This window comes from Anser cygnoides, chromosome 14, assembly GCF_040182565.1.
Source record: "Anser cygnoides isolate HZ-2024a breed goose chromosome 14, Taihu_goose_T2T_genome, whole genome shotgun sequence".
NCBI classification, from domain to species: Eukaryota; Metazoa; Chordata; class Aves; order Anseriformes; family Anatidae; genus Anser; species Anser cygnoides.
In genome coordinates this window covers 14,117,901-14,133,231 of record NC_089886.1, presented here as the reverse complement: position 1 = coordinate 14,133,231, position 15,331 = coordinate 14,117,901, and the positions used below count along the sequence as shown (strand labels likewise).

Genomic DNA, 15,331 nt, shown 5'->3' with positions numbered 1-15,331 from the left:
GCCTGCTCGCAGCATCTCTCAGGACGCCCACTGAGGATTAGGCATCCAGAGAAGTAGCTGCAGGGGAAATAAAAAAAAATAAAATAGAAAAGACCGTCTGAGTCTGCCAAAGTATTTTCTTATTGGCATTCAGCAGCCTCGCCATAGCATGAAGAGAGAAAGAAAGGAGAACAGAGAGAGGAAGGAGGAGGCTTAGCCTGTCATGGTCTGCGTGCTTTCTTTTGTGAGAGCTCCTCTCCTCGCCGCGCCGGTGTCTGCGGTGGGTGGGAGCGGATGTGCCGATCCCCCCCGGGGGGGCTGCGGGGCCGGGCCCCCGCTCCTGCCAGCTCCCTTGGAGGGCAGCTTCCCCATGGCCTCCCCACGGCCTCCTCCCTGCCTCTCCTGCCCGGGGCCGACAGCTGGATTTCGAGCTAAAACGCGCGGCAGCGCTTCCCCCTTAGCGGAGGCACGTCCTCCCGGGTGGGCATCGTTACGCTCTGCTCGCTGCACACAGTTGTGTTCCCATGAGCACGCCTGCCTCCTTCTGTGGCTCGCTGGAGAAGGGTTCACGTGGTGAAATAAGAAATGCATTGCTCTGCTCCAACGCCTTGGCCTGCTTCCTTACGGTATCCTCTGTAGATAGGTGCTGTTTGCTAGCCTGGTTCGCAGCTGTAGGTGGTGCTCGCCCTGTCCAGGGCGATGCTGGCAGAGGTGAGCCTTGCTCTGGAGCTAGTGGGGAGGAAAGGGGCAGATCTGAAGGTGCTTAAAATGGGATAGAAAGTGCTCAGTGGGGAGGGTGCAGTGGGTCCTGCTGCTGTGCTGCCTGGGAATTAAAGGAAATGAGGCAGAGCCCAGCCCTGGGGCTCGCACCACTAAGATTAAAGGTGAGGAAGTGCTTTCCTGGGCTGGGCTAATTGGGGCAGATTTGGCTGGCCCTGGGCATCCTAAAATCCTGCAGGAGAGCTCCGGACGCAGGGACAAAATGAGGCAGGTGGAAGCATGGCTCGTTGTCCAGCAGCTTTGGCTGAATGTGCAGTTTGGAGGGGCTGGATTCAGCAAACAGCAGGGGGACGGCACCAAAGGGGAGCAAAGTGGGACATGGCGTGCCCCATGAGCCTCCTGGTAACATTTTATACCACAGGTCACATCAAGATTGATCGCTAGATCTTGGTGAATTTCCCAGGGTGCTGCATGTTGCATCTGTACAAATACCAGAGTGCAGCAATTAATTAATAGTGGATTGCTCGCCCTGCAAGGTATTTCCAGCACTGCTTCTTCCTCCCAGCTCCTCTTTTTCCTCCTGTGTATTTCTCAGCCTCCTGTCTTTCCTGCTAAAATACCATCTTTGGCGTCATTTGCAAGGACAGCTTGTTAAAAAGCTGGTGTATCTTTTGCAATATCCTGAGCTACCCTCTTGCAGCAAAACAGAATTAACACAACTGCAGGAGGCAATGGAGAGCCCATTGAATAAAGAGGTTTGCGGCGTGTGCCCTGGGCATGGCTGGTGGGATGTGTTTCCCCAAACCCTGGGATTACAAATTAGAAAATAGGGTGGAAGTCAATGTTGGTAGAAGGGCTTTTTGCTAATTCTCTGTTGCTATTAATCCATTTGAAGAGAGTCTGTGGTTGCTGATGAGAATTTGCTCAGACGGTGAGGAATGGCGTCTTGGTTTGGTTCCTCCCTGCCACCCACACCTGGCACTGAAGTGCTGTGATTTTATTCCCTCAGAATGGGGTTGACCCCATTTCTGAGCTGAGAACCCCTCCTTCCATGCATGCCTTGGGCAATATGTTAACCAAGCCTCTCTTTGGGCTTGTCCTGTTGAATTATCTCAGCGACAGAGATGATGCTGAACAGATGCTAATACTGTCTGGATTCAAACCATAAGCAGAACGTTACCCAGTTGTATGAAAGTACCAACCCATATCTGGGGGGGTGTGCACTCGGTTTCCAGCCACGATTTACAACTGTAAAATGAAAGCTGATTTTCACCCTGTAAGCTGCCAGGCCTTAAGGTTACAATACTGCACGAGCAGCATCAGCCCCTAACTGTGACACCGCACTGTAAGGCTGCACGGCGCGGTTCTGTATTGATTATCTGTAAAATAAATTATGATGTATGTAGTGCAGGTTTCTGACCCCGTGGTCGTGACCTTACAGCGATTGGTGAGACTTCCGACCAGCTGAGATCAGAACGGCAAGCGGCCCCCCAGCAATCAATAGGAAAACCAGTGGGGCTGGCTGGGGGGGCCTTTTCCAGGAATACTGTGCTGCATATGCGTGGTGCTGTTATCCAGGCGATTCTTTTGCAAACTTTGTCTCGAATTCCATGGGAAGCCCTGTCGGATTTTCCTGCTGCATGACAAGCTGGCGTAACTGCAGGGAAAGACAATATCATCAGCAAAGCTGATGGGCTTGGGGCTGGGCAGGGAGGTGTGGGGCTGTTGGGGTGATTTGTGTGGGGTCGTCCTCGCTCCTGATCCCGCAGTGTGAGCATCGCGGTGATGCCTCTGCTGCTGCACCCCTGTGATCTGCAGGGGAAGCAAATAGATGGGAATAGTCTGCCAGAGAGGCAGAGGAGTTTCTTTCTGGCTGTTTATATTGAAAGAGTAGATAATATGAATTTAATTGCCCTTTGAATTTAGCAAACAAGAAAATGGAATTTACTTGTGTGGTTCTTGTTTCTGTCTGGGAGCCTGATTTCCCCGGTGCATGCCGTAGCGGTGCGTGCCAAGAGGCTGAGTAACGCCGGGTCAAGCAGCGGGTTTTTCTAACAAAACCTGCGCTAGCTCTGGCTGAGCTCACAGAGCTGTGACCTTAGCTGGGTGGCAGCCCAGGAAGGGGGGAATCTATAGGCATTCCCAGCCCGAATGGGGGGCTGTTGGTGCTTTTTCATTGCCACTGCCCACGTGCCGGTGCCTGCAGGGCTCCCACCCATCCCGCAGGTCCCCTTGCAGAAGGATGCTCGGTGAGCACAGGGATGGGGACATCTGGGATGAGGCACGGGGCTTTATGGCATCCTGGTGACACAGGCACAAATGCTGGGGTTTTGGAGGAAGGAACCACGGGGGAACCTCAGGCTTCATGGTAGAAGGTCCCTTTCTGGAGGCTGGTGGCGGATGCAGCGAAGTATGTTGGGTCTCCTTGGAATAGGCAGGCTGTGCGGGGCTGCAGCAGCCCAAACTTTTGGTGCCTAATGATTATAATACCTCTTCCCCCCCCCCCCCCCCCCCCATTTAAAATGTTTCAAAAAGGATTTATATTCAGAAACTGTTGAGAATTGTTCCCTGAAAACAGGAAACCTGCAATGCAAGGTTGATTAGAAACAAACAAAACTTTTCCCCGCTCACCAAAGCAGAAAGGTAAGAAATTGTGTTTTTCCGGCATTTGCAGTGTCAAGATTTCCATGCAGGAGTACAGCTAATAGAGATCAGTACAAATCTTGTATTAGAAAACAAACCATGCTTTCATTTCTGGCCCTAGGCTCACATGTTTGTTATATCTGATCCCGAAGGCAGATTGACAGTTTGGTTTGGATTAAATTCAACACATGGTTTGTACTGTACGTTTGATAAGGCTCAATATTAATCTGATTTTTTTAATGCCATCTTTAGTATATTAGCAGCAGAATTGTCCATCCGAGGAATATTTTTGCAGTGTAACCGTTGAGGAATTCATTTCTGGAGGGAAGATGAAATTACTGATTTTAAAAACTCTCAAGGTCCTATGTAAAGTTGAAACTCATTAACTCCGCTGAGCTTGACATGACCTGGTCAGGTTTCCAGCTATTTTATTAACTGATAGAGAGTGAGTTTCCTTTAAATATATTTGGAAAGGCAGCAGAGGGGGTGGCCGGCTCATTGGGAGGCATCAGAGCAGGTTTCTGTACTTTTCCCCCCATGCCAAGCACCGGCTCGTTGCTGTGCTCAGCTGGGAATGGAGATCCTTCCCATTTGCACCTGTAGGCTTGCGAGCTCAGGTTCTTTCTACTGCAAAGCCTTTTAAGCCCAAGTCATTCGTCATTGCTCAGCTCACTAGAAAGAAAGTGGGGGAAGGAAACATCCAAGATTTGGGAACGAGGAGGACTGAACGAGAAGAGAAAAAAGGCAGGGGAGGAATTGCTTGTGGCCTTTGAAATCCGCAGTCAGCAGCTGTTGGTCTGGGAAGGCGGCTGCGAAGCTCTGCGCTCGCCCTCGCTGCAGGAAGCAGGAGCCCACTGCGGCTAGTCCTGGGGCGAGCTCAGTCCCGCAGCTCGTGCTTGCAGTGGGGATGGAGGCTGGCCTTGTCTGCGTTCGTTTCAGCGAGTCGTGCCCGGCGAGGAGCCAAGGCCAGCCCCCATGGGTGCCCTCGTTTGGCAGCGGGGTGCTGTGTGCTGCCCGCAGCCGTCGGCACTGGTGAGCCCGAGGTCCCCAGCCTGATGCGGAGCGTGTCGGGCTCGTGTCCGCACAATCAGCGTGGCCCCTTCCTTCCCTGGCAGCCGAATGGTTTATTGATTTCTTTGGCCCTCTCGCCCCCACCTATTCAGAAATAATGACCCTTCCACCCCAACTCTAAATCATCCCAGTCTGGCTCACCCGTAAGCCCTCTAATCTTTTTGGGTTGTTGTTGGTATTTATGCTTGTGGAGGTTTATGATCTGTCGGTGCTGGCTGCTGAAATGCTTTATTTATCCATACTCTGGGCCACACAGGGAGCGTCCTTATTCTGGTATCATGTTCAGGATGCTGTAGTTAAGGTTTGTGTCAGCACTTCCATGCACAAACCTTGTTATTCAGGGGTTTTGCAACTCTGTGGAAAAGAAAACCAGCAACCTGGCAGAGGGAATGAAGGCTCAAAGGCGCAGATGAAAACCCAACAACCCACTGCCCATTTAGGGATTATTAGATGGGCAACCTCTTTCCTCGAGGAAAATAGCCAAAAACATCCTCCTCTTTTGGTTGGATTTTTTGAAAAGAAAACCCTCTTTTGTGTGCTTGTATTTGTGTCAGATGGGGAAAACACAGCGAGGTGAGGCGCAGACTGGAATCCTCCCCAGATACTTAAAAATAAACGTCCAGCCCATTCAGAACAAAACCAGCACACTCTGAACAAGTCGTCTGAGCGCTGCTGAAGGTGGAGCACTTGGAAGAGCACATCAGCTGTGTGTGCCTTGTCTCATTTGTCTCATCCAAGGACTGGGTTCGTCAGGCAGAGTTGTAAAGATGCAGTACTCAGGGCTGCCTAGCTAGGTATCAGCCTGAAAAAATAGGAAGAAAAAATGAAAAAATAGGAAGAAAAAAGCCACTCCACTTTCAGCCGGAGCTTCCCTTTGCAGCCTCTTGGATTTCTAAGACACGGTTTACATCCCACCTCCGCACGGTGCCGTCCAGGAGCAGGATGTGGGGCAGTTAGCCAGGTTCCCATCTGATCTGCATGGGGCTGGTGGCCACAGAGGATGTGGCATGGCTGCTGCTGCGTGCCTTCACCCGGCCGCGTCCTGCCCGCTGCTCCCAACAGTAGGCAACACGCTGCGTAAGCCTGATTTATTGCCACGTTAGCGCGGGAGCTGGTGGGCTTATAAATTACTTGGAGATCTCTTGATAACAGAGGGAGCGTGGTATAAACAGGGGAGATAATAGAGCTTGAAAATAACTTTTGGGGAAAGCAAACTTTCTGTGCTGTTAGCAGATACGTGGTGCTGGCTGTGCTGGAGGAAGAGTGCAGAGTAGCCCAGGCAGGGTATTTTTTATTGCTCTCTCTTTATGGCTGATGGGTTTTGCAGGCAGAGCAGAGTTGATAACTCCGAGTAAAAAATGCCTGCATAGCCTGTTATCCCGAGGCAGCAGGCTCGGGTTTGCGTCGGGGGTGATTTGTTTAAGCAGACTTGCAAGCGGGAGCAGGCAGCGATAAATACCCTCGGGGTTCATCAGAAAGGAGACGCTGTGGCCGCAGGGCTTTAAAGGGAAGCCGGGAGCACCAAATACATGCTCAGTGCTGCTGTTAGCAGGTACTGAGCTGGCGTGATGGGCAGCACTAAGGTAGTGCTGCAGAGCCGCTTGTCTCACCTCTGGGACGGTGCCGGCAGGTTTTCGGTGTGCTTTGAGATGGCCTGGCCCTGGAGAAATGCTCTTAAATGGAAAAGGCGCTTGTTAGTGAAAAATCAATTAAACTCCTTAAATAGAACTGGGTCTTCCCAGGTAGATTTGAAGAGATTTACTTAAAAGTAGTAACACATCTTCAAATGGAAACTGGATCTGTCCATCTCCTGCTTCAGCAGGGTTCCTGCAGGGATGTCTTTGGGGTTCAGAAAGCTCCGCTGTGCAGCACAGTTCATGGAATTGCTTTGTTTGACTTGCGAAACCTTACAGCAAGATCAAGGTAAAATATCTCCCATACAAAGACGATGGAAACTTTGCATCTTATGTTTCAAATAAGTGAATTACTGATCAAAATCATCTCTGGAAAGCCCTGTTCCAGAAATAACTGGCAAGATTTTTGTAGATAAAGGTATTTCTCATGTACGGGGGCAGAGGGTTATGCGGGACAGACCCTAACATTGCAGGTGCTTGGTCATGGTAATGTGGGGAAAGGAAAAGGAAACTCGTTGGCAAGGTGTGTGGCTGAAACGGGTGCTCAGCTCCATGGCTGTGACTTCATAAATTGCAATTTATTTTTAGGTGAATTGCTGGCCTGCTCCACTTTTCACCCTGATTGTTCTTCCTTCAGTGTTGTCACCACAGGACCTTGCTTCATCCAAGTCCCTGGTGGTTGCATAGAGCTCCAGGGGCTGGTTCCTGCAGTGCTGTGCGGGGTCAGGCTGAAGAGGCTGCCCCCAGGCTGGGCATCCCCATCGGGCATTGACTTGTCTCTGAAAGAAATCAGCCCAGAGAGACAGGGCTTCTCTCCCTCAGTAACTAGCATCAGCCGGCTGGTATTCAGGAAACACACTGGGGCTGCTGTGCATTAACAGTTTCCAGTGATGCTTTGATGCTTTGGTAGTTTCCATAAAATGGATTTGATCCTTGCCTCAAACCTGCAGACACCTCCATTCAGAGTGGAGACAGCAGGAGTGGAGGTGATCCTCAGCTGCAGGCGCCTGTAGGTCCCAAATGATAGACAACAGAAACTTGAAATGTACTGAGGGAAGGAGACAAGTTATGCGAAGGCTTTGGCATCTCAAACAGCTAATGTCAGCCAGTCCAAAAAGTAGGCATGAAAAAATAAAAACCGCATGCAGGCTGGCAGAGATGAAGGTAAGGCAGAACGGAGGTATCGGCAGCACAAATATTAATTAGCTTCCCAGTGAAATGGCTCCTGCAATTCCAGAAAATCTCCTGATTGTCCTCCAGGTACTGTTAGATGAATTAACTCTCCCGTCCTTGCCCACAGCCATTTTCTTATATCCCAGCTCTGTGCAGATGCTGCCGAATCATGGGGTGACACCTGAGCAGGTCCCTTTCCACTTGGCACCTGTCCCATGTCAGGTCACTGTTATCTTGCCAGAATAAGCAGGAGTGGGACTGTCTGCAGCTTCGTAAAAGGTTTCCAGAGGAAATGCGATAGAGGAAAAGTGGCACAGGATAATTCGATAGGGTCTCCAGCATCCTCACTGCTGAATCAGCAGAGAAATGGGAGCTGTGTGCTTCTGGAGAAGCCACCTTTCATGTGAGATAGGTGCTGGTGGCTAACAGCAGTCTCCTTGGGCAGTAGCTCCCATCTCTGTTTCCTTTGTAAATTCAGTAGAAAAAGGAGTTCTGGAAATGCTGCCCTAAACTCGTGTGTGCTGTCGGCAGTTGCCATGCTTTACCCTAGAGGGAGTTGCTTTTCTGCAGTGGGAGCAGGGACCTGTGTGTTCCTTGGACGATGTCAAGGGACTGGGATGAAAGGAGCTACCTGGGTAAACACCAGATCCCTGCTGCTGTGCTGCCACTGCAAATATTTATTTCTTTTCTGGGGAGATCGGTCTCTGGTGATCGTCTGTCTCCTCCTGACAGTGGTGTTTTACTGAGCATCACTTGGATTTCCCATGTCTTGGGCTTTTGCTGCTGTTTTCGTGGAGGTCCCAGTGGGGCTGGCATTGAGCAGAAGAGCCAGAGATGTTACTTCGGACCCGACAGGCTTGTGCTTTAAAGAGTCACTGTAACTCCTACGGGGGGATGACTGCCTTTTTCCAGGGTGATCTGACCTGTTTCAGGGTAGTGTGTTTGGGGTTTCTTCTCTTTACTGCTGCAGAACAGCAGGCCGCACAGGTTTGTGGCTGGAGCATCTGCCCCAGAAAGACGTGCCTGCTGATGGAGGGAAGGAGAGAAAAGGTCAGGACTGTTTCGAATTCGGCATTTTTTTCAGGCTACATGGGTATCATTTGAAGAGATGAACAAATTGCTTTTAAGTATTTTTAGCGGGGTGTGTGCATAGCTTTTGTCCCAGAGCACCCTGCAGGGAGGACTGCCCTGGTTTCCACCTCAGCCTGCTGGTGTGGCCAGCCCGGGCTCCTCCGCTGCTGTGTGCCAAAAGGGGCGCAGCAGCTGCTCGAGCCAGGCACGTATTTGGGGCCATGCGGCCAGCAGCACCCTGGGATGGGCAGCAGGGCAAGGGCAGCCCTGTTGTTGTTGTTTTTGCCTTTTGTAGAGATGCCCACACTTTTCGCAAAGGCACTCCCTGTTGTTTGGGGGCAGTCATTTGCTGCTTCTGGGTCTGCTTCAAAATCGCCTCCTTCGTGGCTCCTGGTGCAGGTGATGTGTGCTTGGGCTCAGGGGTTTCTGTGCTGCTGCCGTGCTGGGGACCAGGTTTGCTTTTTGAGTGCGTTTTGGGCTGCAGAGACTTTGCACTTTATTCTCCAGGTTTTGTTTTCTGAATGCACGTTTCAACTGTTCAGAAATGCTAAGAGACAACTACTTGCAGCAGTCTGAATTGCTGGATAGTTTTCATTCCTGCATATCAGGGCAGTTTATTTCAGCTTGAGTATTTTCTCCCTAATGAAAAGAATTTTTTTGTTGTTGTTAAGTTAGCAGTTAGGTAGTTGTAGTATGGCAAGCTCCCCGAATCCAACTGCTAGCGTTGCGGATCCAGGATTTCAGAGGTTGACTGAGGCTGTTTTGCAAAGCCTCATTACTGTTTTCTTTGAAGCAGTAACCATGCCATGAAGGAGGGCTGCTCTGGTGATGGCAGGGGGACACAAGCATGAATGTACTTCCAAAAAATACATCCTGGTGCTAGCAGCAAGGAGCGGTGGCAGTAGCACAGAGCCATGGGTCACTCATGGCCCCTGCAGAGCCTGAAGCATGTTGCCACTGATCAGCCAGGAGCTTCAGCTCGCCGAAGTGGCAGTGCTTCTGTTGTCTCCCCTGGCTAAGGTGACAGTGTCATACTGTGTCTTGCTCACAAGTCCCACGGGACCCACTTGCAGTGATGTCCCTGGCGCTCTGAAAGCCAATGCAGTTGGTCTGAGCTGGGAATGCAGAGTGTGTGGTGAATTAATGAATACCGAAACTTCCTCCTGAGTAGAGAGTGCACCCTGTGGAAGGCACGGTGGGAAGGTGGGAAATTGTTTTGGGTTTTGTTTTGCCCTCATTGAACTTGCAGGTGTCGGAAATAACTGTGGTGAAGCTGCAACAATGGGAGCTTAGCTATTCCCCAGCAAAACCATCTGGGGAATAATTAAAGCAGGAGATTTCAATGCTAAAGGGGAGCACTTTGGAAAGCTCAGGCTTGTGAAAGCAGTGATTTTTGCAGATCAGTACTGTTGGGAAACCTGTTGTAATGTAACGCGTCCTCTAGAGCCGATCCTGTCTTCTCCCCAAGGGCTACATGGCAGAGGCTGGGTTTAATCTGCATTGTGGGAAGCATCCAGAGCAATGTAAGTGCAGTGAGGTCATGGTCCTGGTGACATTTAAGGGCTTCAGCTGGCACCAGAATTTGGGTTGCCATGATCACACCCTCTTCAGAATGAAGAACTAGAGTCACTTAACAAATTCGTATTTCAGGCTTCCACCTGCAATGTGGTGAATCTATTTTTTTTCCTAGAGAACCTAATTGCTATGAACGATGCTCTGAGCTGCAGAGCTGAGCCCCTGCAGATCCACCTGGGTGCACAGAGTCCTGCAGTGACTCCTCAGAGCCAGCCCTTTCCTGTGACATCTCGGGGAGAGGCGATGCCAGAGGGAGAACAGCGCAGGCGGACTTGGTTTTAACGTCCCTCGCTGAGATCTTCCTTGTGCTCCGTTTTCATGAAGCAGCCCGGCTGCCACGAGCTTGTGCAGCGTCAGGTCGGACCTGTCGCTGCTGACCTTCCAGCAGGGAAGGCTCCCTCACAAATGCTGGGCAGCAGCTGCTGGAAGGCAACTTTCTGCCAGTAACAGTGGAAGTCAGGAGGACCACCCAGTTCTGATAAGGGCAATTTAGAAAGGAAGGAGAAGATTGTGAAAAGAGGGGCAAAGGGGCACAAAGGAGGGGGGGGGGAAAGAACAAAATGAAGATCAAGACCGCTGTTAAACACACTGCCTGCGAGGGAGGTCTCGATCGTGCCTTTTCTAATCTAGAGCCAGCAAGGATTGTATTAACAGCTTCAACGCCATGGAACAAATTAATCCCTGATGTAATTGAAATCGGTGAGGTCTCACAATAGGTGAGTTTGACCCAGTGGGATAGAAATAGAACAAGTATTGGAATGAAGTAGTGAAATGAAGTCACACTGTTAAGACACTGGTATTTCATTCCTAGAAACAAAGGCCAGACAAATGCAGAGAATACACGGCTCTGCTGGGCATGGTTGAAAGCTGCTCAATAATATCAAGCTTTGAAGGGATATTTCTGTGCAGGGAGGAAGTACATAGGAGAGATATAACAAGCATTAGAAAGAAAGACAAAGAAAGAAAGGAAGAAAGAAAAAGCCCTGCTTGCTCATTGACTGATTGATAGCTGTAGTAAAATTAAGACCAGTCCTGAATTTGAAGAAGAAGAAAAAATTACAACTGGAGAAAAATAAAAAGTTAAGGACTGAATTGTGTTTCCAGAGAATCTAGTTATGGTAAAAGGCAGTGTCCTGCGGATAGCCATGTGGTTGAGATATACGGGAATGGTTTGCTTTGGTTAATGGAGGTAATGGGAACTGGTCCCATGGGGAAGGAGGTTCCTTATGGTCCTGGTAGCTCAGTGAGCAGGAAGCTGTCTTGATCCCTACGGCACTGCCACTCTGTGGCACAATGCAGGCTACTGTGGACGGAAGGGTGGATGCTGGAGGGGTGGGCTTACCCTTGCATATGGTTGAGCTGCTGCTCTCGGTAATTGTATTAATAATGTCACTCGCGTTGCGGGCAGTGACCTGGTTTTGAATTGGTGAGAACAGGCAGATGGAGGTAGGGATGTGGAGGATGCTGCTGGTGGTGTCTGTCTGACAGAACTGCACTGCAGCATAACTTGGATGCTGAGCTTTGCTCCGGTGGCAGCACTGGCTGGAGAGGCCTGGTCCTGCAAGCCTTCCCAACCCTTCCCTTTCCTGGTTTTACACAGTGTGGCTGTTCCTTTACATCATTAATCAAGGCTGAAACCCTGTTCTTCCCCAGACCGAACCATTTCCCTGGGTGGAACAAGTTTAAAATGTCACCATCTAGCAAACGGTGCGTTTTCACAGTCCTGGCTGAGATTCAGCCCATCATCAAAAGGAGAAGCTTGGTTTTCTCGAAGGCATCATCATCTTTCTCTAGAAAGCGGCCAAGTACTCAGTGATAGGCCATAAAACATTTGCTTCCTCAGGCCCTCTCAGGTTCCATTTTTTTGGCACTTCCTCATGGTTTTGTGCTGCACTCAGCAATATTGCCATCCGTCATTGGGTCGATGGGCACTTTGCTTTCAGACGGGCAGAGGACACCGAGGAGGGGCAGCCGGGCGGTTTGGCCGAGCCATGGATGTCTCCCCTAGGAGCTGTGTGGCTAGGAGGGATGAAGGCCCAAGGAGATTTAACATACAGCCTCTCCCATTGTGGCAGGCAGCTCTCTGGAGACAGCGAGGCTAAAACTGCAGAGCAGCTTTTGGACCCACATATGTGGCACCCTGCCGGGCCGCGCGTCCCCCCTTCCAGGCCTCAGCCATTCTCCTCATGTTGTGGTCAGGGCCTTGGGGGGGGGGGGCGGGGCAGGCAGGAATAGAAAGGTGGAGGGGACCCATGCATATGGCAGGTCACTGCCACAAACCACCGACACGATGCAGCTGTGCAAACGGCCAGGGTAGGCCAGGCGTGTGCAGTGGAGAGGGCCTGTGACTGCGCTGGATGGTGGCGAGAGCGCGGTGCCGAGCACCAGGCCCTGCTGCGGGCGGGAGCTGCTCTGGGGCGGGGGTTGGCGTGGGGTGTGGGCCTGGGGCGGTCGGCAAGGAGAGCGGGCGAACACGGCCGTACTTGGCTTTCTTCCTTCCCCAGCATGGCGAAATGAAGGCTGGGAGGAGAGCGGAGAAAGGGAGCAGCCTGAATGCATCACAAGGAGAAGCGCAAGGGGGAAAAGTGTTGTTCAAGCTCAAGGACGCTGTTGGTACAAGAATAAATAGACGTAAACTGGACGTAAGTACACAAGTTAGAGAATTATGACATAGAGCATTAGGAAAGTCTGTTTCTGAAATAGCCTTATAAGGAAACAACCTCCCCCCCCCCCCAATGGTTTATAACTCAATTTGTGAATGGGCTATGCAGTGATGTGGCTCTTGTGAATTTAGATCATTTGGCATTTGGGTTTTAAATAGGACATTCATGTTTTCACCAAAGAACAACAACCCCCCCACAAAAAACACCACCACAAAAAAAAAAAAAAAGTCAAGTACTTTGTAAGCATCATGGGTCTTTTGTGGAGTTTGGGAGTCTTGTGTCTGTGTTGTTTGAACAACCAATTCCTTGGTGCACCACGTTGCCCTTTCTTACTGGGCATCCTGTAGGGTACATGGGCATCGTTCAAGGTGACATCTGCCAAGACTGAGAGTGACTTAGCTTTTTCGAGATTTATTTTCCAAGGAAAAGTTACTGTTCTGTGAATAGCAGAAAGAAGTCACTTTGTAAAACAACAATGAAACAAAAGTCTAAATTATTGTGTTATTGTGAAAGGTTTACATAACATTTGTGCAATCCTGGCAGTGTTGTGTCATAGCCTCTCTCCTGTTGGATGCACAGAGATTTGCTCTGAAGTGCCCTCTCCCTTTGCTTAGGGTTCCTGCATGGGGCAGTTTGTTAGATTAATTTCCAAATGTGCTTCAAAGCACAAAGAAGTGAGTACGTCAAAGCAGTCCACATCCGCTTATGTCTTGCTTCGAACCGGGCTGTATAATGTGAATGTAACAACATCCTGGCTGTGGATTGACTTTGCAGTTAAGAAGAAGAAAAAGCAGCAAATAAGGAGGGCATTATGTTTCGCTGTATGTCAAAGAATGACTGTCGTGGTGAGCTAGCAAATCTCGTAATTGGCATAGAGGAATTTTGCCAAAGTCATGGAAGCAAAGCGGTTTATTACTTGCCTTTGCAGACTTGAGAGAGATCTGTCTTGGATATCCTCCTGTTGACCTTATTAAGTTAACTTTCATGTGTTTAGAAGGTCACGGAGAAAATCATTAATATTAGGTTGATTTGATGGCTGAAAGGTAATAAGTATTTCCTGCTTATCAGATTGGGTTTTGAAAGGACTTTGAGTTGCTTGATTTGTTTATCTTCTGAAATCAGTAAGGCCCTCAGTGAGAGGGATTTTGTATTTCTAGTTCAGTTTGGGGAATGACATATGGTTTGCTCTCTGATGAGGCTTGGAGACTCTGTACGATAGAAAGCAAAAAATCAGGAAATTCTGAAGTCCAGCTCCCAGCTAATTTGGCCATGCTGTGGGCCTTGGACTTCTAACGCTGTAACGCTTTATGACATGAACAATAACATATTAACATTCCCTTTTACCGGAAAGCTAAAAATAGAAAATGAGGAGTGTGCAGAGGTTGGTTGAATGGAAAGCCAAATCCTGTAAACATGGTTTGGCACTGTAAGGATTTCATTGACCTTGGCAGGGCTTTGATTGCTTGCAGCTCAAAACAACGTGGTGGTGTTTTCAGAATTGTGGCATGAGCTTGTGTAGGACTAACATCACGGTGCTGCTGTCAGAGGCTTTTGTGATTCTTGACTGTTTCTTGGATTACTTAATGCTGAAACTCTAGGCAGCATCAGCAAAATTGTCTTTCCCTGCCCTCCATCTGGGATTTAACAAATATGATAGTCATTCTTTAAGCTGATGGATCGTTGTAAAGTTATTTAAAATGAAATTCAGTCATTGTTTGAAAGCCATTCCACAAAAAAGCACTGAAAATTTCCCACTGTAGTCTGTCAGAAGACGGATTCGACGTTACTTCTAGTTTCTGTGACTGAGTAGGAGTTAAGACTAAACGGACCTACCTTGAATGCTTGGGTAAGTAAAACAAGAAGCAAAGAGAAGGGAGAGCTGCTTATTTTCAGAAGTGCACGTGTTTCTGGTGAGGCATTTTAGATGCATCAGTTGCTTGAAGTGATGCTTTTTTTTGAAAGGACTGCTATTTATTCCCTTGCATAAACTTCTGTTTTGCCAACTGTATTTCTGGTATGCTGTTGTAGCTGTGTATTATTGCTGAAAAATGTAGTGATAAATAAATGGATGAACTGTTTGGAAAGGAAAATAAAAGAAGAATACAAATGAAAATGAATGTGATGCTGTTAGATTTTGCAGACTATAAGCAGCAGGCAGAGAACTAGATGGAGCTAAATGACACCTGCTATTTGGAGATGCTGAAGTTGTCCTCCATAGGCAGTGAAGGTCCATACCTGTTGAATAGATTTGCAGAATAGACCACAATACAATGCCAAATAGCAACAAAATGCTGGAGGAGATAAAGTAATGTAAGAAATCATTTTCTGTTCCAAGAGAATGTAAGTCATGTTCCTGGTCTGGAGCTAGAAGATGCAGTCAGCTGTTGATTTTGGGGACCTGTTGTGCTGAACTTTGGATCTGTAGGTTTGCTACTGCGGGCAGTAAGGGTATTTCAGCAGTTCTGATCTGGTGTTGCAAATTTACTTTCCTGCTGGCATGTAACACTGCTGGGTGCCCCCCAGACGGCTCACATGCAGGTGCTTGGCCCAGGGCCTCATCTATGGTTTGTTGAAGCAAACGGAAAAGCAATGGTAATTTCCAGGGAGTTGGGTTATATGCTTTTTGCAGGATCTGCAGTTACAAGGTGGTTAGTGCGGATGATCAGATTAAAAGGCAAAAGTGGTCATTTTGTGTATAATGTTTTCTGTGCAGTAATAACACATTAATGGTTTTTAAAAAAAGATTTCATTTTGCTTGGGTGAATACAACTCAAAGCCCTAAAATTTTAAAGTGAGGCTAGG

The 15,331-nt window shown here is 48.9% G+C and overlaps 1 protein-coding gene across 2 annotated transcripts in view; it reads left to right on the top strand.

Annotated features, from left to right (window-relative positions):
- FGF18 (fibroblast growth factor 18) overlaps window positions 1-15,331 on the top strand; it is a 70,970-nt gene that overhangs the window by 6,234 nt on the left and 49,405 nt on the right. The window contains exon 3 of one of the 2 annotated variants that reach the window (XM_066977023.1): window positions 12,371-12,508. The exons of the other annotated variant lie outside the window; for it this stretch is intronic. Within the exon in view, the coding sequence (XP_066833124.1) occupies window positions 12,371-12,508 (138 nt within the window). The remainder of the gene's footprint in view (window positions 1-12,370; window positions 12,509-15,331) is intronic. 2 annotated transcript variants of the gene reach the window in all.